Here is a 27,931-nt window from a genome sequence, read left to right as displayed (position 1 = left end):
TGACACCAACCCAGCATAGCCAGAAAATCACTGTATTTAAAGAGCGAGAAAATATCAGTCGTCTCTCCAATTAAGTCTTCTATTTTCCCGTTTTAGCATGAATAATAAAGCTAGATTTAAGCAGCAACAAAAAGAAACTCTCAGCGGATTCCTGGAGCCAGGAGAAATAATGCAGATTTTCGGCTGACCGGAAGTGAAAACAGCATCCAATCGGGGCTCGTTCCTCAATGGCCAATCAAATTTCACCTTATTTGGTGGTGCTGTGGAAAACGGATCTGGAAGTCTTTGTCTCCGGTGTGTGGCTGCGATCACCTGCAGGGGAGATCGCACACCTGAGGCTCTGTTTTTTGTTTTTTGTTTTTAATCTGAAGGCTAAGTGACAAGCAGTTCCGGTCTTTTCCAGTCTTGGCTAGATTTGTTTGTATTTTGTTTTTAGCCATTGCTCATGTAATGCACTCCCTTAACCAGGAAATTAAAGCGTTCTCCCGGAATAATCTCAGGAAGCAATGCACCAGGGTGACAACGCTAACTGGGAAGAAAATTATAGAAACATGGAAAGATGCCAGAATTCATGTTGTGGAAGAAGTAGAGCCGAGCAGTGGGGGTAGTTGTGGTTATGTGCAGGACCTTAGCTTGGACCTGCATATTGGTGTTATTAAGCCATGGTTGCTCCTGGGTGAGTATATCGATTTGGCACTAACTTATTGATTCCTTTTAGACATATTACTGTTCCGTTACCCCCCCCCCCCCGGGATGTGTAATATTCTGTTCTATCAGCTATCCTGCTGAAAAGTTGAAATGTTTCCTTTTTTAGATTTGGAACTTCCATTAGCTGGCCAGCGATGTTTCTGTCCCACAATATATCCTAAGAAGCATAGATTCTCGTAGCACATGGCACCTGGTATTTGGATTTTAGAACAACTCTTATCCTGGTTTTTGTTTTGTTTTTTTACTTCTCTGGAGGATAGGATGTTGATTTTGTATTTTCTTGGATTATAAATGGATGTAGCCATAAAAATCATCAGAAAGAATGCTTTTATAATAAAAGTAAAACTGTAAGTGGCAAGGGTTAAGGTTATAGAAAACTTAGTACTTGAAATAGCCAAGTGCTTGTTTGCCTTCTCTGCTGTTACAAAGCATATGGAATGTATGCCTCCTATAGCCACATCTGTCTAAGTGCCTGTTTTGGGAGTGTTAAGGAGAAATTATGTTTTCATTTTATAGCTATGAATTTGATAGTTTTATGATTTCTTCTATTAGGGAGAATATTGTTTGCCTATCTAAAGCATGGTCCGCAGATAGTAAATGAAACACAGTTATGAAAAGTACAAACTTGTTAGTGTGGCGAGAATATGGTATGGCATTCTTTAAAAAAATTAGTATGTTCAAGTAGATTTGAATTATTTTTCATTTGTGAATAGAGAAATTAAGACTTGGAAGGATTAATAATTTGCCAATATTTATGCAGCCAAGCCCTACTTGAGTAGAAAGAACACTGAACTGGGAGTCAGAGATAGCCAGGTCCTATTGTGAAGTGCACATAGCATCTCCTTTAAAAAAAACTCTCTGAAGTAGGGATTATCAACTCCATTTCACAGATGGGACCTGGATTTAACAATGGTCAAGTAATTTGCACAAGGTAACACACCTAGTAAATAACAGAGCTGGACATCAAGCTCAAGTCTGAGCTCCCACTCTACATTGTCATTTACCACTGCCTTGGTTGGGGTGGGGGGGGGGATACCAGATTTTCAGTCCTGCTCTACCTCTTAGTAAATGAACTAGCACAAGTCATTTGTTCTCTCTGGCCCTCCAAGAAGCCATCTGTAAAACCAAAGTAAAGGTATCTATTTCTCTTATAGGGTTATCCTGAGGTTGTGAAAAGTTTTTGAAACAAATTACAGCATACATATGAGTTGTTATTGTATTACGGGTTACATGAATTGCTACGTGAGCTATCTTTCACTTCAAATAAATATCACTTCAAATAAATATCTCCAACTAGTTCCTGAGGCCAAGTGCAAAATCAAGGGATCATTTAGCTAGTCTGAAAGGTTCACCCAGAACTTGCACACCAGAAAATACATCCAGGCACATTTTTCAGTTATTTGGCTTCCACTGTAGTAATAATGGCTTAAAATTCTGTGGTAGAATTTTAAAATACCATTTCACTCTCTCATGAACTTTGCTTGTGATTTTTTTTTAATCTAGACTTATCCAAAGTGAGCTGATCAAGGTAGTGTTCTCAGATTGGCATTGGAACCCTTCCCAGAATCCTGGGAGAGTTCTGGGTGAGACTTCTGAAACTAGACCTTACATGGTCTCCTCTTTGGACCAGGAAATGGGATATTTTTATCAGGTACAACCTCCTTTCCTGTGAGAGGTAGATGGACCTTTTTCTGCCTAGTTACAAGTGCCTTATTCCTGAGGGACCCATGGATGATTACATCTTAAGTTCTTCCACATGAATGATACAGGGGTTCTTTCTGACCGGACTAAGTTTCTCTCTGGGGATGGGGGATTGTTTCTAGGTTGCTTCAAAGAGCTTCCTTCATCTCTTCAAAGCAACACAATTCCCACCCAGCACTATATGAAATTTTGGTAGGGAATAAAGAAAATGAAGCTGTGAAACTGTAATCTTTTTCAGTTACCTCATAAATTCAAACCAGCTTCTGAATTTCAAAAATCTTACGCAGGCCACTGAACTATCTAACAGGGTGACAAAAATATCTTAGCATTTTTGTCCTAGGTTTTGAAAATCATATTTTTACAACAAAATCACTAGGACTTTTCCTAAAACCAACTTACTTTGTAAAAGTAGAATGTTCCATTTCTCTTGGGTAGTTGAAAGATACATGTATTATTTGTTATGTGTATATGTTATTTTGTAGGTGTTTTTTAATACCCTTTTTTAAGTAACAAATATTTATTGTAAAAAATACAAATGAGCATAAAGAAAAAAAATCACCTGTAATCCCACTGTAAACATTTTGTTCAATATACTTCCTGTCCATTTTTAGGCATATACATATTTTTTTTTTTAAGATTTTATTTGTTTATTTGACAGAGATAGAGACAGCCAGCGAGAGAGGGAACACAAGCAGGGGGAGTGGGAGAGGAAGAAGCAGGCTCATAGCGGAGGAGCCTGATGTGGGGCTCGATCCCGGAACGCCAGGATCATGCCCTGAGCCGAAGGCAGACGCTTAACCGCTGTGCCACCCAGGCACCCCACATATTGTTTGTTTTTATAAAAATGGATGATGGTATTTTGTAATCTAATGGTATCATCACCTAATATATTGGGAATGTATCTCCATGCCATAAATATTCTTCTGCATTCTCATTGGGTTTTGTTGTTGTTGTTGTTTAAGTACTCTATCCCCAACGTGGGGCTCAAACCCATGACTTAGAGATCAAGAATCACATGCTTTACCCACTGGGCCAGCCAGGTGCCTGTGCGTTCTCATTTTAATGGGTATATATATTTCACTACATAAGCGTATCGTATTTTATTTAACCCAATCCCTATTGTTAGGCATTTGGTTGTTTTTATTTGTTTTGGAGTTTTTTGTTTGTTTTTTGTATTATAAACAATACCACAGTAAACATCCTGATAGTTAATCTTTGCAACACCCAGGACTTTTAAGACAAATTGCTGGAAGTGGGGTTTCAGAGGACAAGATACATACACAAGATGAATTTTTTTAAAAGATTTTATTCGTTTATTAGAGAGCATATGAGAGAGAGCCCAAGAGAGAAACAGCATGAGCTGGGGGTGGGGCGCAAAGAAAGAGGGAGAGGGAGAAGCAGACTCCCCACTGAATAGGGAGCCTGATGCCGTGGGACTCTATTCCAGGACCCCAGGATCATGACCTGAGCTGAAGGCAGACACTTAACTGAGCCGTCCAGGCGCCCCACAAGATGAACATTTTTTAATGAATATTTCTAAATTGTCTTTTAGAAGGTTGGATTGAGATCCTTCCAAGTTGTATTTTTTAAATAAATAAATAAATAAATAAATAAATAAATAAAAGAATTGCTGCAAAAATCAGATTAAAAAGTTATGATGATTATTTTTATGTTCAAGGTGATATGATTTATTTCTTGTAGGGTCACAAGATGCTGCTCATGATCTGGATACTCTGAAAAAGTACAAGGTAAAAAAATGCCTCAGGTCTGGCAACATGTATAGGAAGTATTTTGTTACATTTATTTAGGAAACTAATAGTCCATTTCAGAGTTTGTTGGGGGTTTTTTAGATTTATTTATTTATTTTTAGAGTGAGACAGAGAGAGAGAGCACAGGGAGAGGGAGAGGGGGAGAAACTTTAGCAGACTCCTCACTGAGCTTGGATCCCAATGTGGGGCTTGATCTCAAGACTCTGAGATCATGACCTGAGCTGAAACCCAAGAGTCAGATGTTTAATCGACTGCACCACCCAAGGGCCCTCATTTCAGAGTTTAACTGGTAACATTTTTGGCTGTCATTTTAATAAAGTTGCAAAAATTATTGTACCTAATTAAAACATTGGATTTGTAATCCATCTTTCCAATTTTTATTCTGTCTCCTTTCATGTATCCTTAGGAACCTGACTTTGAAGCATGTTTTCTTGCCTCTGCTTATGTAGTTCCTTTGTGTGGAGTAGACTTGCCTCTTCTTTTCTTGTCCAAAACCTACCCATGCCCAAGTTCTAACTCACATACCACTTCTTCCCCAATGTCTTCTCCCACCCTCAACTGATACAATTTATTATTTTAGTATTTACTAAAAAAATTTCAGCCATCTATTTTGTCAAGCAGTATTTCAGCAGTATGGAATTGCTATGGTTTGTGGAGTGAAAGAGTTTTTTATTCACATGAAGTGGATGATCTGAGGGGCAGAGAGGGGAGAAAGACAAATAAGTCGCTTTTTAGTACAGTGTTATTATGTGCTTTGATGAGGAAATGCAGGTGCTGTTGGAAAGCATATGAGATGATGCCCTTCACCCATGTTTGGATTCGGTTGGGTTGGGAATTGTAAAGTAAGGGAAATCTTCCTGGAGGAAATAATATTGAAGTTTACTCGGAATGGGATGGGGAGGGAGCAGACAGAAAAGTGTTCAGATAGGAGAAATGGTTTGTGTGGAATCCCAGAAGAGAAAGGCTGGTGTTTTCAGAGACAGGAAAAAAAAAAGTTCAGTAACCCAGGAATTAGAGGGTGAGAAAGAAGGATCCCAAGAAACAAGACCAGAGATGTAAGCAAGAGTAAGATCACAAAAGTCCATGGAAGCCAGAGTAAACGCTTTGGACTTTATCCAAAAACCTTTGAAAGTCTTTACCCAGGGGAGTAACAGGATCAAATTTGCAGTTTGAAGGATTGCTTGTCAGAGGCAGTGTGGACAATCAGTTGGAGTGTTGTACAAACTAGCATGGGGAGACTAGTTAGGAGGTAGTTGCAGTCACCGTTGTTATAACTGCCTGACAATAAGAGATAATGGCCTGGAATTGCATAAGGATATGAGAATTACTATATTTCCCAATAGGATCCATCTTAGATTAATATTTTAACATAAGTAGAATAAGTGTCAAAGTCTTGCTTACACTAATAAGTGAATACTTCTCAAGGAAAAAATGAAAAATAGAAAAACTGATAAATTCGTTGGCAAGTGTTTCATTATCTATCCCCTCTTAGGAGACACCAATTCAAATTTGCTTTCATCCTGGTGATGTGAATCAAGCAGCTGTTTAAAAGATCCTTCTGTCTCTGTACACGTGACCCTGTTAGATGCCTAAAAGAAGCAAAGGTAAACTGAGCAGCTGAATAGAGGGTTTATTGAAAAATTTAGTGATTTGGCCAAATTAGATTATTGATTTAAATGCATGGCACGTTTCAAAGGGATATCCTAGGACTTAAGTCAAGTGCTATAATTAATAGAAATTCTCTTGTGGGGGATCATTTCAGAAATTTCAATAGGAATTTCATTTTAATGTTTAGGTATAGTAATAGTAGTTGCTTTATGAATAAGGTATCCAAGTGCTTGGAGTGTGCCCTATAAAGCACTACGGAAGACAGAAAACTGACTATAACATAAAATGTTTGAAGTTATTGCTGCATTGTTCGTAAGAGCAAATCATTGAAAACAACCCACATGTTCATCGATAGGGAACTGTTTAAATAAACAATAGTATACTCACATCATAGAATACTTACTGTATAGCTATAAAAAAGAACACCAAGAAAAGGGTCTATAAATACTGATATGAAAAAATCTCCAGGACATATTTAAGTGAGAGGGGAACCCAAGGTGTTGCCTTTGTGTAAGAAAGGGAATAAATTATTTGCCTAAAGATGCTCTAAAAGACCATACAGGAAACCAACAAAGGTGGTTATCATTAGGGTGGGAGATAAGAGAGTAGATAGGGACATGGCGAGAGCAAGATTTCTTAATGTTTCTTATAATGTTCTGATTTTTGAACCAGTTTCAAAATATGTAAGTTTATTAAAATTGGAAATAATAATGCCTAAACGTGAGGATTAAGTGAGATAACTTATATGCCTAGTACATACTAAGTTCTCAATAAGGGGCTATTATTATCCCTATTACAAAGGGCTTCCGAAGGGCAATCATTGTTACGACCTCCGTAACTACATTTTGGAAATATGCTTAATTACTAGAAAGGGTTTTTGACTGTATGCCCATCACCACCACCACCTGTGACTCAGTACAATTCTTTTTAATCAGGACCAATCAGTACACATGTAAACTGCATTTCCCAACAGCTAAACTCCCTGGGCATTGGTAATCCACAATATTTGTAAAAGCATTTTTACCTTTCAACAAGTTTTCCCAAGATTCTCATTTGGTTTTCTCCATAATCCTGTGAAGATCTACAGATAGTGAGAGGTGTGTGTGTGTGTGTGTGTGTGTGTGCGCGCGCGCGCGAATATATATATGTGTGTGTATGCATAGCATACACACATGAAATACACACATGAATACATCTATATATAGAAGACCTCATTCCTGGTCTTTTGGGAATATAGAATGTAGTTGTAAAGACAAGGCAAACACATCAATAATGTAAAACATTGGAAGATGCTACATAATTAAGGGCAGAATCATAATATAATCCTGGTCAGAAGTAACACTGGCAGTGAGTGACTTGACATAGATAAGACTTCACTGGGGAAAACAGAAGGACATTTCAGACTTTATCTTCCAAAAACGTTCTTACCTTTCTTTCTAGTTTCTCCCATCTCCTCTCCATTTAAGAATCTTTCTTGATTAGACATTTGAGGTGTTTTCTGTTGTCTTTCTTCCACAAGGCAGTTCCACAAGGCAGGATCTTTCTAGCTGTCTTGTACACCTATTTTTTACATTTCTAACGATAATTTGATCAGTCTTGTTTAAGTCAGGTGTTTTCCTGAATCCAATCAGCTCTACTAGGGAGAGGAGTAGGGCACTGCCGGAGCCATATCTATGAGAGTCGGGGGCAAGAGAGGCAGAGCTGGACAGAGAGTCCAAAATATGTGTGAAGTACATGAAAATATGGAGATCAGGCAAAACCTAACACCCATGTTAAGAGAGAGAATCAGTACAGTGAGGCATGTCATAACAAGAAACATGCCTTATTTTTCTGATCCATTTCGCTTTTGGATTCTTTTAATTGACTTTCCACATGGCTCCTTCCATGCGCTTGGGTAGACTGTAGGAAAAGAACTCAAATGCGCAGTTGGAGTAGAAGGTTGCTTTTGTGTACTATTTGAAAGAAAATCTTTCATGATCATCCTTTCAACCAGACTAATTCATTGGAATCTCTGGGTTTGAGGCCCTGTGGCATTGACATCTTTTAAAACCTCACTGAGTGATTCTAACATGCAGGCACACTTGAGAACCATCATATTTGTAATGAATATGAAGGAAAATTGGGAAATAATTACTGAAAGGGAAGTTTGTGTTATTTTTTAAAGATTTTATTTATTTATTTGACAGAGAGAGACGGCCAGTGAGAGAGGGAACACAAGCAGGGCAAATGGGAGAGGAAGAAGCAGGCTCTTAGTGGAAGAGCCTGATGTGGGGCTTGAACCCAGAACACTGGGATCACACCCTGAGCTGAAGGCAGATGCTTAACCACTGCGCTACCCAGGCGCTTTGGGAAGTTTGTGTTATTGGTATACTTCCCTTATTCAAGTTTTTTATATGGATATTCATTGATTTTTTCCAACAAATATTTTAAGTGCTTTCTGTGCTCAGGTCACTGCTCACTCACAGTGCTTACTTGCAATAGAGAATAAACCAAACATGGTCCCTACCTTCATGGAGTTTCTAGTACCACGAGGGAGACAAATAATCTCAAAGTGGTAAGAGCTATACTTAGGGCAAGTAGAGGGTGCTATGGGAATGTATAGAATTAGCACTTCTGGTGAATAATGGGCAGTCAGAGAAGGCTTTCTGCAAGTATTATTAAAATGAGTTATGCTTAAATTGTTTATTCTTGTTACAAATCTCAACATCTCATTCTCTTTAATTAGCCTAATATTAATTCATTAGAGAATTTTTAAAAATCACCTTTTTTTTTCTCTTTAAGGTGACTCATATTCTCAATGTTGCATATGGAGTTGAAAATGCTTTCCTCAGTGACTTTGTATATAAGAGCATTTCTATATTGGATCTGCCTGAAACCAGTATCTTGTCTTATTTTCCAGAATGTTTTGAATTTATTGAACAAGCAAAAATGAAGGTAAGTTTTATTTTGATCCACAGTTCTTCAAAGGCAGAAATTTTAAAATATAAGTCCGTTATCCAATCTTTATTCTTTTTGTGATGAATACATAGAGAACCACTATGAAATTTCCCCTCCAACAATCTTCTATGAACTACAACTATTTATTCTCCAAATTTTTTTCTTCTCAATGAGATATATACTTTTTTTAAAAAAGTAATCTCTGCCCAATGTGGGGCTCAAACTCATGACCCTGAGATCAAAAGTCGCATGCTCTATTGACTGAGCCAGCCAGGCGCTCCTCAATGAGATATTTACTTTTAACATTAATTTCTCATCTTCTTATGGCTTCCTGAGATAAAATTCTCCACTTAACTGGATTTCCCTATGTTTGTATGTACTTAGATTTCCTATGTTGGTTTCTAACCACGTGCCCTCTAACCAATTTGCAAGATAATCAGGTGGAGTATGGGACAGATGCTGCTGTAGTCCTTTTAATGTATTTATGAAGATGAGTTTGCATTTTCGTGGATGTGGTAGGGATAGTGAATTTATGCACTTTTAACAATAGAAAATTATAGCGTGCTCTAAGGACTAAACGTGTATTGCTTTACTGAGATTGTGTGAAATGCTCTTCAGAAGCTGTCCATTGGTTCTCTGACTTTGAAAGACCAATGGTTAATAGCCTTCTTCAACCTTGGTAATAGATCCAAGTCAACGCTGGGCGTCAAGGTTGGCTGTTCCCAGTAATTATACCTTGAAATGACATCAGTTTTAGTTAGTATATAATTCTTTGAAAATTTATGTGAGATAAATAGATGGGAATGTAGAAGCACTTACAGAGAAAAGTTAACTCTCCTGGGGCACCTAAAAATTAATGACACTTAACATTAAAAATCCAGCTTAAATTCTGGCTAATGATTTCCCTTTTACCTTTTCTCCTTCCCTTTTTTCTTCCCTCTCCCTTCCTTCCTTTTATTTAGTAAAATTTATTGAATGCCTTCCATGCCCAGCACTGTTCTAGATGCTTTCTTTTAGATAATCTGGAAAACTATTCAACTCTACTGTTCAGCTTTATTTAATAGCAGATATTTAGATAAAAGAAGAGGAAGAGGGTTTCTAATTCAAGGCCTAATATTGCCCAGTGTTTTCTCTTATGAAAAATGTTATAGAGTCTAGATTATAACATTCCAGTGTGCCAGTTGATAGTGTTAAAAATAAACATGATCATATTTCTGTATTAGTTGCTTCTCTAGGGAGATGTGGGATATGCCTTAAATGGTAAAAGAAAAATGTAGGCATCGTCCATATGCATATTCATATTGGAAAATATGTACATGTTGCAAGTAAAAGGTAGAAAGGGTAATAGTTAATTAAAAGTTTCCTTTGCTTGGGTTACCTAAGAAACAGAACCTGAGACAAAGATTAAGAGCTGATGCTTCATTTGAGAGATGGAATCCGTGGGCAGTGAGAGTGGGAAGGGAAGTGACTCAGGAAAGGATGGGAAGCCGCGTGAGATGATGTGTTTCACAACTGCACAATGAGCTGACAGTGAAATAGTTGGGTGCTCAGCAGGTGTACCTGCTCTCCCTTAAGGCATCTCCCAGCAGGGAGCACAAAGAAACTGCACCTCCGTACAGACTTTGGGAGGGAAGGGAGAGTTCATCTGCCTGGCTCCCTGTCAGCTCCTGTTTTACGCAGGTCAAAGTTTACCCATGGGGAGGAAACTAATCCCACAATTTCAGGTTACAGCACTCCACTCCTTCAGCAGCTGCCTTGAAGCCAGACTCAGTGGCCTGTGGTCTGACTTTTCATCCACATTCAGAAGCAGCAGGAGAATCTAGAACTCAGGGTGTACTTGTTTATGCAGAGACCACCATAGGGGAAGAGCCAGGCCTTCTTAGGCAAGCAAAACTCATCAGGCCTAAGGGGAGCAGTTGGCCAAGAATTGGAGGCTGAGGTGGAGAAGCTTAGGGCCCATGAGATGATGGCACCAAGAGAATCTGAGGAGGTACCTAAAATGTTTCTGCTACAAGATGTATTAGAATTCCATAATCTGTTCTGATTTCTCAAGCATTGTGTTTTACAATGCAATTCTAACCTCAGCCATATTTCCTTGCCCTGAAAACTCTTTATGGTTCAGATTAATACATACTTAATTTTAGCAATAGAATTCTTGAATTTTCTTCATTTTTTCTAGAAGAGATTTTTTCATAACTTTCTCTGTTGTATATGCAGGTTTTATTAAATGTGATTACTCAGTGAATTGAGTGTCTCAAAATTACCTTTCTAGGCCCTACACTTTATCTTTTCACATACAGCTGCCAAAAGGAATCTCTTCTATTTTCCCGTCTTTTCTCATTGTCCTCTGTACTTATAAAACCCTGTTGTTTGGTTTCTCTGCCTTTCCTCTCCCTGTGCCTCATGCATTATTTATTAGGTTTATGCATTAAGGGACAGAAATACACATGAGAGGAAAATAGTAGGGTAACCTCTATAGCCTTAAGAGTTCTTTTATGAAAATTTACTTCTTTTTTTTATGTGCAGAAGATTTTGTTAATATGAAAAGGTGTATTTGATATTCCATGTTTACTTTATCACTCATTTTATGAGATGTGATTTTAAAAACACGATGTAAGTAAACTGTGTCATTGTAGAAAAATTGGAAAATACAAATAAATAAAAATTTACTCTCCTTACACCATTTAGATATAACTACTGGTAACATTTTGATGTATTTTTTTAATCTATCAAAAGACTCATTTAAAAAAGACCTAAACTTGGCCCAGTTAATCTGTCAACAAATACTAATTACTTATTCTGGGAAGATATGACGAGTACATTCATACTGCTGCCCTCACGGACCTTTCAGTCTCGTTGCAAACGTATTCACGATGGCGTGAGAACAAAGAATGCTTGATAAACGAAATACTATAACACGATTTCTATCTGCCCATATAAAATGGTGATTCAGATTTTTCAGAGAACACTTTCTTCTTGGAATTGGAGAACAAAATTAATTTATTTGATTGGCAAACATTTATGGAATATCTACTATGTGCCTAAAATTGCACTAAGGACGCAGCCTACAAAGATGGCAAAGATATCCCCCCTGACCCCATCTCGCTCAGAGAGAGACAGGCTTCTTAGAACAGCAGCCAGTGTTAGCTGGACCAAGAAGCAGAGCAAAGGCCTTCCAGGTAGAGGACTATTGCTAGTGCAAAAGAAAAAGTTTCTTTATAAATTTTAAAATTATTACTATTTTGAGTGCTGGAAAGGGGATATAAACCCAGTAACTTATCTAAGAGTACTTTCTCTCCTTTTTATTTTAAGATTTATTTATTTTAGAGAGAGAGCGAGGCGGGGAGGGGTAGAAGGAGAGCGAGGGAGAATCTCAGGCAGATTCCCCGCTGATCACAGAGCCCAGGATGGGGCTCCATCTCACGACCATGAGATCATGACCCGAGCGGAAACCGAGAGGCAGATGCTTAACCGACTGAGCCACCCAGAAGCCCCTCTGGGAATACTTTCAAGGACAATATGATACCCAAAGAATAATAAAAGATAAGTCAATTCAGAGGCTATGGAAAGCAACAGAAAGGTAGCTGTTACATACAGGATATAAGAAAGAAGAAGATACTAACATTATTAAAGATGAACTGATACTGGATGCATAGTATATAAGACTGCACATAAAGCCAGTTTCATTTTCAAAGGCATATTAGGACTCAAAACAGAGATGACTAGTATGTAGTCAGGAAATATTAAAAATGACATTGAATAGTATCTTTTTTTTAGCTTACAATTCCAGGTTTCTTTCAAACATCTGATTTGTTTTGAGATAAAAGAAGTTCCTTACTAGTTTTCATCATTTACTGTAATATGATTTTTAAATGCCTTTACTCTCATAAAAATGAGCTATTATACAAAGTGAGAAAAGTTGCACGTATGTATAGTGAGTATTGTACAGAAACAGTTAAAATTTGGAAATAGTCGTATATATAAGAAAACAATTGAAATTGTCTTTTTGATATAAGGATTTTCAAAATATTTCCTAATTTTATTGTGAATCATTTGGTTTTCTTGAAATGAGAAGCATTCGCAAATTTATTGCAATAGATTAGGAAGGGAATTTTGTAATAGATTTATAATTGGGAGAAAATTGCCTTGCAAAAGTGAAATAATCCAATGAGTCGTAAATATGGTATTGTTAATATATGCTTGGGTAGAGAGTTTTCAGTTTACGTTTTATTTTGTCCCCCTTCCCCCATTCCCATCTTTTGTGTTGTACCAAAAGAAGTATCAGGAAATGAAGTAACTAAAATATCTGTTCTATAGGGTGTACTCCCAGTTCACTTCATTTCATTTAGATCATTAACTTTGTAAAAGCCTGAGATAAGCCAGCCTACATCAGTGCTGTTCCGTCAGCTCCATCATTTCATTATTAATGCAATATTACCCCCATCAACATTGGTCTTGCACTGTGTACGTTTTCACTTGTGAAGTATCATTTGCAGTTACCCGAAACATTTTTCATTTATTGACCTGATGCTAAGGTTATCTAATTGCTTTTTCTACTTCATTGTCATGAGCTGTTTGTGTCATCATTTTACTTTCTTGTAAGTTTAACTATTTTTTAAGTTACTTCCTTCCACAATAAAGTATATCCAAGGGTAGAAAATTTTTTCCTTGCTGGTCATTTCACACATAGATTACCAAGCCAGTGATACTAGTTTCTTTATAGGAACACTGTGCGTACCTGCGATGTCTCAGTCTTTCTGTTTACTGTTATGATTATGGTTTCATTTGTTTCCACATATATTACCTGTGATTTTTCTCTTATTTGTGGATGTGTATTCTCCTAAGTTTACTAGGCTTTTATATGTACTTTATTAGATTACTTCAGTTTAATGAAAGATACTTTTTCAAAATTCCAAATATATTATCAAAGCATTTCAATCCCTGGGGGATAGGAAGAGAAGTTGGTTGATTCGATTAATTGATTTTTTTCCATTCATTGCTTACCAAGAATTGTGTTTTGGTAATTGAATACATTGAATCAAACAAATTGATAAAATGAATATTTTTATAATTTCAGGTAGTATAAGGATGTACAGGTGATTTAATAACCTTTCTAAGTGAATAATGGAGATTTTTGATTGATTTTATTGCAGGATGGAGTGGTTCTTGTTCATTGTAATGCAGGAGTTTCCAGGGCTGCTGCAATTGTAATAGGTTTCCTGATGAATTCTGAAGAAATCTCATTTACCAGTGCTTTCTCTTTGGTGAAAAATGCAAGGCCTTCCATATGTCCAAATGCTGGCTTCATGGAGCAACTACGTACATACCAAGAGGGCAAAGAAAGCAATAAGTTTGACAACATACAGGAATTAGAAAGGGGTGACAGTTCATGAGTTACATTCCAACAGATAAAGAACAACTGTAATTTCTGAATTGGCCCCTACAGCCACCAGTCCCCTTTTTTTGAAGAGTGGACTAGTAAAAACTTCCTTTTGTCTTGTGTTTTTCAAGTGGAAATGGAGGTGAAGTGATTGTCTTGAGCTAGTGTATAAACACACATTTTTAAATTATATCATGTTTTCTTTGGTATTATAATGTGTGATTGAATGCTTCTTTAATTTGCTAAAAGATGGGGTATTACCAATAATTGATTTCTGTAGATGAAAAAGATTTACATTCAAAATCTTTATTAGAGCATGAAAGGATTTTTTCTATTCCAGCAACTATTTCCATGAAGGAAAAAACTTGAAGTGGTACTTGACTTACTATTTCAGAGGGTGGTAAATTTCTTTGTAAAGAATTTGAGATAAAAAACTAATACCTTAAACCTCCCCAAAGAGATAACCCAAATCAGAAGGTTGACACAATATAGGCATACCTCGTTTTATTGTACCTCACTTTGTTGTGCTGCACAGATGTTGTGTGTTTTACAAATCGAAGGTGGCAATCCTGCATCGGGGAAGTCTGTTGGCGCCATTTTTTCCAATAGCATTGCTCACTTTGTGTCTCTGTGTCACATTTTGGTAATTCTCACAGTCTTTCGAACTTGTTGATTATAATTGTATTTGTTATGGTGGTCTGTGATCAGTGATCTTTGATGTTATTATTGTAATTGTTTTGGGGTGCCACGAACCAGACCCCTGTAATACGGTGACCTTAATTGATAAATACTGCATGTGTTGTGACTGTTCTACCAGTTGGCCCTTCCCCCATCTCTCCCTCTCCTTGGGCCTCCTTATTCCCTGAGACACAACAATATTGAAATTAGGCCAATTAATAATCCTACAATGGCCTCTAAGTGTTCAAGTGAAAGGAAGAGTCGCATGTCTCTCACTTTAAATCAAAAGCTAGAAATGATTAAGCTTAGTGAGGAAGGCATGTCAAAAGCAGAGATAGGTCGGAAGCTAGGCCTCTTGCGCCAAACAGTTAGCCAAGTTGTAAATGCAAAGGATAAGTTCTTGAAGGAAATTAAAAGTGGTACTCCAGTGAACACACGAATGATAAGAAAGCGAAACAGCCTTATTGCAGATATGGAGAAAGTTTTAGTGGTCTGGATAGAAGATCAAACCAGCCACAACATTCCCTTGAGCCAAAGCCTAATTCAGAGCAAGGCCCTAACTCTCTTCAATTCTCTGAAGGCTGAGAGAGGTGAGGAAGCTGCAGAAGAAAAGTTTGAAGCTAGCAGAGGTTGGTTCATGAGGTTTAAGGAAAGAAGCCGTCTCTGTAACGTAAAAGTGCAAGGGGAAGCAGCAAGAGCTGATGTAGAAGCTGCAGCGAGTTCTCCAGAAGACCTAGCCAGGATCATTAATGCAGGTGGCTACACTAAACAACAGATTTTCAATGTAGATGAAACAGCCTTATATTGGAAGAAGATGCCATCTAGGACTTTCATAGCTAGAGAAGAGAGGTCAATGCCTGGCTTCAAAGCTTCAAAGGACAGGCTGACTCTCTTGTTAGGGGCTAATGCAGCCGGTGACGTTAAGTTGAAGCCAATGCTCATTTACCATTCTGAAAATCCTAGAGCGCTTAAGAATTATGCTAAATCTACTCTGCCCGTACTCTATAAATGGAACAACAGAGCCTGCATGACAGCACATCTGTTTACAACATGGTTTACTGAATATTTTAAGCCCACAGTTGAGACCTATTGCTCAGAAAAAAAGATTCCTTTCAAAATATTACTGCTCATTGACAATGCACCTGGTCACCCAAGAGCTCTGATGGAGATGTACAATGAGATTAATGTTGTTTTCATGCCTGCTAACTCAACATCTGTTCTGCAGCCCATGGACCAAGGAGTCATTTCAACTTTCAAGTCTTATTATTTAAGAAATACATTTCGTAAAGCTATAGCTGCCATAGATAGTGATTCCTCTGATGGATCTGGGCAAAGTAAATTGAAGACCTTCTGGAAAGGATTCACCATCCTAGATGCCATTAAGAACATTCGTGATTCATGGGAAGAAGTCAAAATGTCTACATTAACAGGAGTTTGGAACAAGTTGATTCCAGCCCTCGTGGATGACTTTGAGGGGTTCAAGACTTCAGTGGACGAGGTAACTGCAGATGTCGTAAAAATAGCAAAAGAATTAGAATTGGAAGTGGAGCCCGAAGATGTGACTGAATTGCTGCAATCTCATGATAAAACCGTAATGGATGAGGAGTTGCTTCCTATGGATGAGCAAAGAAAGTGGTTTCTGGAAATGGAATCTACTCCTGGTGAAGATGATGTAAAGATAGTCGAAATGACAACAAAGGATTTAGAATACTACATAAACTTAGTTGATAAAGCAGCAGCAGGGTTTGAGAGGATTGACTCTAATTTTGAAAGAAGTTCTACTGTGGGTAAAATGCTATCAAACAGTATCTCATGCTATAGAGAAATTGTTCGTGAAAGGAAGAGTCCATCAATGAGGCAAATATCATTATTGTCTTATTTTAAGAAATTGCCACAGCCACCCCAACCTTCAGCAACCACCACCCTGATCAGTCAGCAGCCATCAACATCAACGCAAGACCCTCCACCGGCAAAAAAATTACGGCTTGCTGAAAGCTCAGATGATGGTTAGCATTTTTTAGCAATAAAGTATTTTTAAATTAAGATATGTACATTGTTTCTTCAGATATAATGCTTTGCATACTTAATAGACTACTATATAGTGTAAGTATAATTTTTATATGTACTGGGAACCCACAAAATTCATTTGACTCACTGTTGCAATATTTGCTTTATTGTAGTGGTCTGAAACTGAACCCACAATATCTCTGGGGTAGGCCTGTATTTATATAGTGGTTACAGTATTCACAAAGTTTTTATGTCCTTTTATGAAAAAGTACCCACTTTTCATTTTTATTTTTAACAATTCTATTGCCTGTATTTATTTTTAATTTTTAAAACTTTCGTATAGATGTTCTCTCATGTGATTGTGAGCTTATGGTTCTTTTGGTGACCTGGTCTCTTATAGCATGTTTTTCATACCCCAGGTCCCTAGCCTTCTGTTTTTGAGTTACATGTCATAATTTTGATCTCCTTGGATCTGTGGGAAAATATTTTACACTGAAAGATCATGCTTTAGGTATAAGATTTGTTCAAATCTCTTTTCTAGTTTGGTATTCTACGAGAGAATGTATTTTTAAGGAAAGAAGAGTTATGGTTTTGTAAGAAAATGTAAGTACTTTGTTAGAAAGCCTAAAATCATTAACAATTTTATCTCTGGCCAGAGGCTTTGAATAGTTTTCTTTTCTTTATTTTAAATTAAGTTTCCATATTGGCAAGGCTAAACTCTGTACATTATAAATTTGCTTAAAAATATTATTTGAATTATTCAGAATAAAGTGTACTTTAAATTAATTATAGCAATTAGGATATAATTTATTTAATAGCTTTCAAATAGTCTTTCATGACTTTAGAAAATTTCATTGCCATCTATATTTTATTAAGAAAGTCTTGAGCTCTTCTTAAGTACACGTTATAGAGAGCAAGCATATTCCTATGTGTAAGTTGGAAAGTGCACATTGAATACCTCTGTGTATTTGAGAAGGCGGGCTTTCTTACACTGTCATGATCAAAAAGTAGAAATGATAAATGCAAATTATGTTTGAGATTGCTTATAGCCTGACAAGATGCCATCACATGCAAAGTTATAAAATTTGCTTCTGTTGAGAAGCAGCATAAATGTATGTAATCAACCTACAGTGAGCTCTTTGAAGCAGACCAAGGAGAAAGAATCTTCTCCAGTATGAGACTGCTATGTAATGTTGTCTTTATGGTCAGTATTGCTGAAGGTTTGCTAAGTGAACCTTTTCGATTCACACGAAAGCATTTAAATATGTTTTCTTTTGCTAGGTGCTCTTTAGTTTTTAACCATTAAATGTTGTGACATGAAGCCTTGACTAGAACTTGTTCATAATGGATAGTATATTATTTATGTCTCTGGTTTGTGTGATTAGCTGTTGCCTGTAGTTATCTGGTTATGGGACAAACACGTATCTTCCATGTCATCTACAGAAGTGCTTTGAACATCAATTTTGTTTTATCTTATGATAAATGATAGTAATTTGTTGTATCTAAAATAGATCAGTGAATGTAATTCAGTCTTTTAAATTAGGGGTATTATAAGGCAATGGTGTGTTTTATATATATATATATATATGTCACACACACACACACACAGTATTTTTCTCGTGTGTCTCATGGGTATGTCACTTTGTCCAACCTAGTTATTTATAAAAAGAAAATTGTTTCATTATGATCCTCTGCCCACATTTTAAAAATTAAAAAAAAAAAGTATACCATATATAGGTCCTTTTTGAGGTGAGGAAAAATGTTTCAAGGAGTTTTTGCCTCTATTTTAAAATAGATTTTTCTGCCATTTTTCAAGGGAAGAGGAAATGAAAATATCATTTGCTTTTAAACATTGAAAAGAAATCTGAAGCCTTGCTAGCAAGCTGAAAAAAATGAGTAGAACAAAAGTACTGGAACATAAGATAAAATGAGATTTATTTGAGGTTAATATTTTTTAAATGTTTTGCTAACTTTGTACTTTAATGTAGGTTTGTGATTACATATAACTTGAATTGAAAACCCAGAAAGTATTTAAATTTTTGGAAAACTGAAGAAATATTTTTCCTAGTTTCTTTTGGGCAAAATTTAGATGCTAACTCAGAGACAAAGATTTCAGGGAAAATGGAGTACAGTATTTAAAACTGTTATTGCCCTTTACTTTTGCACCCCTACTTCCCTTTTGAACTTGACTGAAATGTGTGGATATAGAACTTGGAAATTTTTGTGCATGTGACATGGGGAACCTACTTTGATTCCGATGGATAATTTCGGTGGTGGGGGGGAATTTTCTGAACTTGTCAATGTGATTATTAGTGACTGAAATGGTTCAAAAGTAATTTCTCAAATATCCAAAATGTAGCAAATATAAGTCAGAGTATTGTCTTACAGTATTACTCTGTGAGTTAATGAATTACCACCTTTATAAGCAAAACCGTGGTACATTTTAAAACAACAGAAATACAGAATAATGAATTATAGTTGATCCTTGAACAACACAGGTTAGGGGCATCAAATCCCCACATAGTCAAAAAATCCATGTATAACTTTTGACTACCCCAAAACTTAACTACTAATAGCCTATAGTGGACCAGAAGCCTTACCAATAACGTAAACAGGTGATGCATTATGTACTGTATTCTAACAATAAAGTAATCTAGAGAAAAAATGTTATTAAAATCATAATGAAGAGAAAGTACATTTGTGGTACTGTACTGCAAAAAAATCTGCAAGTAAGAGGACCTGTGTATTTTAAACGCATTCCGTTCAAAGGTCAACTGTATTTGGTTTGCTAGGTGACTCTAAATAATTATTTTTTATGCCCAAAGGATCCTGAACATATTTAGTCATTCTGTAGTTATTTAAGAATGTAAGCAAGAAGATTTTAAAGTTTTATATTCTTAAAATACATATAGTGGCATTTCAAGTTAACAGATTTATGGTTTGTTTCCATTGATACACTTTTAAAAATAACTTAAAGTTTTATATTTCAAGTGACTCTTTGACCTACTTATTTTGTGTTCATATTTATAATGTACCCTTTATTGTTTCTAGGTATTGATAATACTTTAATAAAAATACATTTACTGTTTTCCCCTATTAATATCTGTATTTCTTTGAGGCTATTTGTTTTAAAAGATTTACTGCTTATTTGTTGTCAAATTCTGGGTTAAACCTTCTGTTGGCAAGACACAAAATTATACATTTTGGAATTTAAGTTAGTTAAAAGTCTATGCAGATTTGTTGTGCCAGCTATTTAAGAAATGAAAAACTAAAGTAAGATCTTATAATTGGCATTACTGTGGATGAATTGGCAGTGAAAATTCAATTGAACATTCCAGTATTTTAAATCAAGAGAATATGCCAAATTACTCTTAAACTACTGAATGAATTATTCTGACCATGACAGCTTTGAGATTATTTGGACGCAGTCTGGCTCCTACCTCCCATGTTCACACATTATTACTTCTCTGACCTCATTGCTGCTGCTTTCTTCCTCACTCTGCTTCAACCACACTGGCCTCTGCATAATGCATAATCAAGACTCCATGACATCACCAGCGTTTCCCTCTACCTATAATACTTTCCCCCAGAAACATAAGATCTGTGCTCAGGTGTTAACTCTTAGTAGAGTCTTCTCTGACCACCTTATTCAAAATTGCCCCATCCCTAACACTTTTATCTCCCTTTCCTGCTTTATTTACTGCATTCCCTAATTATCACCAACATTCTATATATTTTACTTAACTTATTTTGTTGTTTTTCCCATCAAAACTTGAGCTCCTGAACAGGGCTGAGATTTTTACTTTGTTGTTTATGTATACCAGTGTGTATCCCATTGTAGTCTTTCAAAAATTGCTTGTTAGAAGAAAGGGAGGAAGGAAGGGGGGAAAATTGATGCATGTTGTTGTGGCAGTTTAATACTAGCCATTGCAGATTATAAATCACGCTCTGGCAAATGGTCCACACTGTATATTGGTAGCCACATCTGATAGTGCATGAAGGTGACAGTGTGGAATGATAGGTCTGAAACAGGATCCACGTAGGACTCTAAGCAGCAGCAAATATGAGTGCCTTTTACCTAAGGTAAAGTCTTCTACGAAAATTATTTGGAAATCAAATCATCAGCAAGAGTATTCAGTATGTGGTATTTTGCATTCACTCATGATATGAAAACAATGGTTTATGTGCCAGTTATCAATTTACTGTCTCTCAGCTCTAAACCCACTCTTCATTGCTTCTGCAAAAAGGAAGATGGACCATTGAAGGATTTTTTTCCCTTTGACAACCGGTACGATGCTGAGTTTTGTCAGTGGAAGGCACTGTGTTGGAGAGACCTTTCAGGAGGAAGGCCTGGTCTGCTCCGACGTAGGTCCTGCAGTGTGAACCGTTCTCTGGCGGTACAGGCCAGGCTCCTACAGTGCTCGAGGCTTCTCCGCCACCTGGTCTTGTGCAGGTAGCTTCTCCAGCGCCTGGCTCCTGTAACACACAGTGGCCAGCAGCCCTCCCAGATAATTCCCTGGGGTGGTTCTGTAGTAGTGCCTATGGTGAGACATTTCCCTGCCGACAAGCTTTGCCTGGAGTCCTAGAGGGTGACCTCCCAGCAAGTTCTGCCAGTCAACATCATAGCACTCTCTCTGCCACCCAGTGGACCACGCTCTGCAACAAGATTCAGATTGCAACCCTGGGAGTGTTCTTCCTTGAACTCTCAGCCCCAGGGGTGGTGGCTGCTCTTTATATCTGCTATTCCTATATTGTTTGGACTTCTTTCTAAACAATCCCTCATTACTCCAATCCTGTTACAGTTAATAAACCTTTATTAAACTTTTGCTGTTCAATTTAGTGTGTGGTTTATCTCTACTGATTGGATCCAGGCTGATCCAACCTATAGTGTATAATTATTTTAGTAATGCTTCTTGAATATTTCTAACAGCAGTTCAAGTTATGTTACAATCATGCAGATTATCATAATAACAGCTCTTAATGTTGGAATATTTTTGAGGGTTTTATTCTATCAGTATAAATGGTGTCCAGTGTAAGAATGACCTAATTTTGTGAATGCTTATTATCCACAGAGCGATGAATTCTTCAGTTAAAAAAAAGCACAAATAGTACAGTTAGATTTTACTCTTGTTTTTTACCCACTCTTTGACTTGTATATTAGCTGGAGAGGAAATGTGTTCCGTTGCTTGCACTCTCTAAGCTCCCATTCCCCTCTTTCTATAGTTCAGTTCTCCTAAATTTCTGAATTACTTAATAATCATTGTGATTACTGCTGTGCAACTTCATGAACGCTGAGGGGTAAATGAAAACAGATCATGTCTTGCCACTAGAGATTTGTTTATATATTCTCTTTATAAAAGCGGATGTGTTTTTTCTGAAATAAGAGCCTGAGCTCTGAAGTCAGATTGTCTTAATTTAAATTTCTACTCCATTGCTTACCTAGGTAAATTAACATCTCTAGGCCTCCTCATTAAGTTGTTTTAAAAATGGAGATAATATAAGCTAATCTTTTAGCACAGTACCTGGCACATTGTCCTCAATAAGTATTAGTTACTATTATTAAAGTAGTAAAAGTATAATAGTTACTGGGGTTGAATCCAGCTGGCATCCTCATCTGATAAACCTACTCCCTTAGAAATGACTAGAAAGATAAATACATAAATCTTCAAGAGCACAGGAAAGCAAGAAACAATGTCACCAGTGGAGTAGAAATTATGAGCAATTTCTGAAAGATAGAATGTGGGATTTAGGATAAAAGGAACCACAAATCATGTATACGTAGGACTTCTCTGGAGACAGAGTCATTCCAGAATTGCTCTAAGCTGAGACTATGTATGGATATTGTCTGGGGAGAGTGTGTTGGTGTGGGCTGGGTGTAAGGGTTGGGAGGTGAGTTGGGCATTTGGCCAGTTCCTCCCCACTTTTGCTGAAGAATTAGCAGTGGAGGCCTTTAGCCACTAGTTAAAACAGGGATGTAAGTGCTTTGCTTAGTGAGGCAGATAGCTACTGAGAATACAATGGCATTTCCTCTACCCCCACCATGAAAAACACAAACTCCCCAAATGCCCCCAATAGTAATTAGCATCATTCAACAGTGTGATTTTCACAGAAAAAGAGACAAATAGATCAGTGGCACAAAGTACAGAACAACGGACCCAGATGTATGTATGACTTCTCTTGTTTTGGTCACTGATAGATGCACTAGGGCAATTCAAAGTTAAATACTTTCTCAGGAGCCTCATCACATTACTTAGAGTCTCATACTTGTGATTATAATTTTTTTTTGATCCTGCTTTTTTTCACATCTCCATCTTGCACTTTTTTGTTTTTTGTTTTTTTGTTTTGCCTTCCCCCAACCTAAGTAGAATTTAAAATTAGGGGGGAAGATGGCTTACTCAAAAGGTGTGGACAGAGGGAACATTCAGGAGATGGAGAAGCACTTTGAATCTAGCAATAGAAGACAGCCATTGCAACCTCTCGGACAGAAAGTGGAGTGGGTAAAGAAGTTATCAGACAGAACGCTGGAAAACTTGTAGCCATGGAGAGGACTGCTGGATAGGAGGGAGCAGTGGCCTTAGGTAGAGGCACACAGCCATTGCCAAACTGTGGCCTGACAGGGACGGAGCCCTGGAAATGGGTACCTGGACTTCTCTTTCCTCCCCTCCTCTGATCTCTTCCCTGTAACTTTAATTGGCCAGACTCAGCTGGAAGCAGGAAGTCAGTGGAACCCAAGATGACACAGTCTTTATATATAGGTCTCCTGAGGTGCACGGCAGAACAGAAAAAGATGGTAAATCTGTAGGCTCCAAGAGAGATTATCTAGCATACTAAACACTGAAAATCATTTGGGATCCTGATTCTGCCACCCACCATATTATTATTTTTGGTTTCATAAAATCTGTGAACCTTGTAAGACTGCCATGTCTATCTTTATTCAGGTTATTGACAAAAGGGTTGGATTGCCTAGGATAGAGCATATTACTACATATCATTAGACACAGCTCTCTTAGTTGAGTTTTCCTTTTCAAGTTAATCAACCATTTAAACACTTATAATCCATCACCTAAGTAAACTCTTTTGTATGGTTTACCAGGCCAGTGTGTGTGTGTGTGTGTGTGTGTGTGTGTTTTTCCTATGCCTAACTTTTCTCCATCCAGCAACCTAGTAATTCCATCACTGAAAGAAGTGGTTCTTTATCTGCCGTGACTTCATAAACCAAAGCTTTCTCTGGTGTATCCTTTTTACAAGTGCTCAGAAGCAAAAATATTTATAAAATTTTCTCAGGATTCAGAAATGTATAATTTCCCATAACAATAGCTTTTTATGTGTAATTTATAGTGTTAACTTAAAAAAAAAAAAACAGATATGATAGGGCTGCCTGGGTGGTGCAGTTGGTTAAGCCTCCAAGTCTTGGTTTCAGCTCACGTCATGATCTCAGGGTCATGAGATAGAGCCCTGAGTCAGGCTCCAGACTCAGCAGGAGTCTGCTTGGGATTCCTCCCCCCAACCCCCACAAACTAACCAATTAACCAACTAACTAAATAACTAACTAAATAAATAAATATAAACTGAGATAATAATTGCCTATCTTCAGCTGTATGGCTCTCACAGCATGCCTCAGATATGACCGATCTGACTTTGGGGACATCATCAGCAGTTTTTCTCAGTACTTTTTCAACATGTAAAAATAACTCATTTCATATTGGGGGTTCCCCTGTAGACTATTTTTTCATGGAACAAATATTTATTGATCATCTATCATATGTCAGACACTGTTCTAGGCACTGAGGATACAATGGTGAGCAAAACACAAAAATTCCTGCCCCCGTGGAGCTTGTGTTCAAAGTAATACCATTAAGTAATAATCAGATATTATCTACATTGATCTCTTAGCCTTCTGCAGGTAAGATTTTTTCCTATTTTGAAATGTCTGAACCATGGAGTCCTTTTTCTTAACAGAAGTAGACAAATTGCCAAAGCCTTGGCCTGAAAGGGCAGGATTTTCTAAGGATCTCTGAACACAATTACTCCTGGTCCTGTTGAAGTAAATAGCAGCCTTAAGAAGAAATACAAGAACTCCTCCTTACCAGCATCTTCTTACAATGGTAACATCAATTAAAAATGAAAAACAAAAAGTTTAAAGAAAGCAATTTCCTGCTTATCATCACCAGGAAAATTTGTCTACAGACACCAATTGTGTATTTTTTTCATTGTAAGAAAAGATCCCTAAAAATTATAGTTTCGTTTGTTTCAAGTTTTAATTTAAATTATAGTTAGTTAACATAGAGTGTAATATTTGTTTCAGGAGTAGTATTTAGTGATTCTTCACTTACGTATAACACCCAGTGCTCATCACAAGTGCCCTCCTTAATTCCCATAACCCATTTAGCCCATCCCCCACTCACCTCCCCTCCAGCAACCCTCAGTTTCTTCTCTATAGTTGAGTCTGCTTTATAGTTTCCCCCTCTCTTTTTTCCCCCATGTTCTTCTGTTTTGTTTCTTAAATTCTACATATGAGTGAAATAATATGGTATTTGTCTTTCTCTAATTTATTTCACTTCACATAATAGACTCTAACCCCATCCATGTCATTGCAAATGGCAAGATTTCATTCCTTTTTATGGCTGAGTAATATTCCATTGTATATATATACCACATCTTCTTCATCCATTCACCAGTCAATGGACATTTGGGCTCTTTCCACAATTTGACTATTTATAATGCCGCTATAAACATCAGAGTGCATGTGTCCCTTTGAGTCAGTATTTTTGTATCCTTTTGGTAAATTTGTAGTAGTACAATTGCTGGTTCGTAGGGTAGTTCTATTTTTAACTTTTTGAGGAACCTCCATACTGTTTCCCAGAGTGGCTGTACCAGTTTGCATTCCCACCAACAGTGCAAGAGTGTTCCCCTTTCTCCACATCCTCACCAACATCTGTTGTTTCCTGTGTTGTTAATTTTAGCCATCCTGACAGGGGTGAGGAGATATCTCATTGTAGTTTTGATTTGTATTTTCCTGATGATGAGTGATGTTGAACATCTTTCCATGTGCCTGTTAGTGATCTGCATGTCTTCTTTGGAAAAATGTCTATTCATGTCTTCTGCCCATTTCTTAACTGTGTTATTTGTTTTTTGGGTGTTGAGTTTGATAAGTTCTTTACAGATTTTGGATACTAACCCTTTATCAGATATGTCATTTGTAAATATCTTCTCCCATTCTAAAGGTTGCATTTTGGTTTTGTTGATTGTTTCCTTTGCTGTGCAGAAGCTTTTTATCTCGAAAAAGTCTCAATAGTTCATTTTTGCTTTTGTTTCCCTTGCCTTTGGAGATGTGTCTAGTTGCTATGTCTGATATCAAAGACGTTGCTGCAAAATCCTAGTTTTAAAACTTCCTTCCCCAATGTGCAGCTTATGTTTTTTGAGTCTCATCAAGCTGAGGATATATATATCATATAATATATAATATATATTCAAATATAGGTAGTGAATGTTTTATTAGTGATTTTCAAAAAGAGCCTTATTCATTAAAAATATTAATTAAAATGTATTAATCAAGCCTGATATTTAAAGACAAAAATGTTGATATCTTCTATTCCATGAAGGTATGGAACCCTTGGATGACTGTATCTGTAACATGGGTAAGCTGTTTATTAACTGTCCTCACAAGAAAGTTGAGAGAATTAACAATTGAATGTTAAGTGTTTCTTGGTTGAAAGGTGTTACAATTATTATTACAATAGGATTAAGTAAAATTATTGAAGAAGTTACAATGATAGCACCTATGATTAGTAGCCTAGGAATGAAAATTCTCACTATAGAGTTCATCTCCTTAGACTAGGTTAAGCACTTATTTAGATCTCAAGAAGACTCTTTTTTAAAAAAATTAAGTACTAATATAACCCACAATTCTTATTAGTTACAGAAAAAAAGCATTCATAAAGCTTTTACTTAAGAAGTAAATTACCATTTCAGTAGAGTTAAGAACATGGGAAATCACTAGAATTCAATTTTTTAGTCTTTTACCATTCAGCAAGGATGGAAAGCTGTGGACCTTGTTCATAAATAATACCCCAAGCTGACCACATTGCAGACTCTTGGTCCAGCTGAGGCTCAACCCCACTCATACCAAGTATGACTGGTCTACCTTTTGCAATACTTTGGTCAGAGGAACTTGGAGGCATCAAATCATTCTCTTTTGTTATATGTTAATTTGATAATCATCTCACCTAATCAATGGCTCTATACTTAAATTGTATGAAAAAATATTTTTAAGCTATAAAGTACTATACTAATATTATTATTTTCTTACTCTGAATTGGTCAGGAAAAATCTTTTAGTCCTTTTGGACTTTTTAAAGAAACTTCACTTGTTTTCTGCTTTTGTAAAATATATGTTCACATCACAGGATAACATAATCTGATGTGCTTCTAACACAGAGTGTACCAGCCTTTCCTTATTCTGTAACACTGAGTATACTAGTCCTCCCCTAGTCCATAGCATAGAGTATACCCGTCCTCTCCCAGTCAATAGCATGGGGTATGCCAGTCCTCCCCCAGTGTATAAGATAGTCCCTTGATTCATTTTTACTTTATTTTTTTTTTAAGATTTTATTTATTTATTCGACAGAGATAGAGACAGCCAGCGAGAGAGGGAACACAAGCAGGGGGAGTGGGAGAGGAAGAAGCAGGCTCATAGCGGAAGAGCCTGATGTGGGGCTCGATCCCATAACGCTAGGATCACGCCCTGAGCCGAAGGCAGATGCTTAACCGCTGTGCCACCCAGGCGCCCCCATTTGTACTTTAAATAATAAAATGTTAATTGCACAATATAATTCATTAGTTAATGAACACACAGATTTTCCAAACAATAAAGTTTCTTGTTATTAGTGTTAGCACTTTATTTTCTCTTGTATTTATAGAACCTCATGGAGGCAACTGGGTGGCTCAGTTGGTTAAGCATCTGACTCTTGATTTCGGCTCAGGTTATGATCTGAGGGTCATGAGATTGAGCTCCATGTAGGGTTCTGCACTCAGTACAGAGTCTCCTTGGGATTCTCTCTCTTCCTCTCTCTCTGCCCCTCCCCTGCACTTGCTCTCTTGCTCTCTCTCTCTAAATAAATAAAATCTTAAAAAAAAAAAAAAAA

The 27,931-nt window shown here is 37.0% G+C and overlaps 2 protein-coding genes and 1 long non-coding RNA gene across 4 annotated transcripts in view; 2 read left to right on the top strand and 1 right to left on the bottom strand.

Moving 5' to 3' along the window:
• The first annotated feature begins 219 nt into the window (after positions 1 to 219).
• On the top strand, positions 220 to 14,244 carry DUSP19 (dual specificity phosphatase 19). 2 transcript variants are annotated; one of them, XM_008687231.1, is made up of 4 exons: positions 220 to 676; positions 4,111 to 4,157; positions 8,568 to 8,720; positions 13,877 to 14,244. In XM_008687231.1, exons 1-4 carry the CDS (start codon positions 451 to 453, stop codon positions 14,114 to 14,116), a joined length of 666 nt encoding a protein of 221 aa, XP_008685453.1. In that variant the 5' UTR covers positions 220 to 450; the 3' UTR covers positions 14,117 to 14,244. The 2 variants fall into 2 exon arrangements, with proteins under 2 accessions (XP_008685453.1, XP_040499086.1); XM_040643152.1 differs by having other exon boundaries at positions 8,686 to 8,720; positions 13,877 to 13,967.
• Positions 13,965 to 27,931, bottom strand: part of LOC103659648 — a 24,941-nt gene continuing 10,974 nt past the window's right edge. Inside the window, exon 3 of the long non-coding RNA XR_567573.2 lies at positions 13,965 to 14,038. This is a non-coding gene — a long non-coding RNA (uncharacterized LOC103659648). The remainder of the gene's footprint in view (positions 14,039 to 27,931) is intronic.
• On the top strand, positions 14,377 to 21,623 carry LOC121105557 (tigger transposable element-derived protein 1). The gene has a single exon (XM_040643145.1). The coding sequence runs from the start codon at positions 15,011 to 15,013 to the stop codon at positions 16,790 to 16,792; it is 1,782 nt and encodes a 593-aa protein (XP_040499079.1). The 5' UTR covers positions 14,377 to 15,010; the 3' UTR covers positions 16,793 to 21,623.

This window comes from Ursus maritimus, unplaced genomic scaffold (assembly GCF_017311325.1).
Source record: "Ursus maritimus isolate PB19 unplaced genomic scaffold, ASM1731132v1 scaffold_1, whole genome shotgun sequence".
NCBI classification, from domain to species: domain Eukaryota; kingdom Metazoa; phylum Chordata; class Mammalia; order Carnivora; family Ursidae; genus Ursus; species Ursus maritimus.
The sequence above is the reverse complement of the archived record's forward strand: the minus strand, read 5'-3'. Positions and strand labels throughout refer to the sequence as shown.

Bases quoted from the DNA above. Each gene is read 5' to 3' on its own strand.
- DUSP19 (XM_008687231.1), top strand. From the start codon at position 451: ATGCACTCCCTTAACCAGGAAATTAAAGCGTTCTCCCGGAATAATCTC. The intron at 677-4,110 runs GTGAGTATATCG...TATTTCTTGTAG, and splicing joins TAAGCCATGGTTGCTCCTGG to GGTCACAAGATGCTGCTCAT. The intron at 8,721-13,876 runs GTAAGTTTTATT...ATTTTATTGCAG, and splicing joins TTGAACAAGCAAAAATGAAG to GATGGAGTGGTTCTTGTTCA.
- LOC121105557 (XM_040643145.1), top strand. From the start codon at position 15,011: ATGGCCTCTAAGTGTTCAAGTGAAAGGAAGAGTCGCATGTCTCTCACT.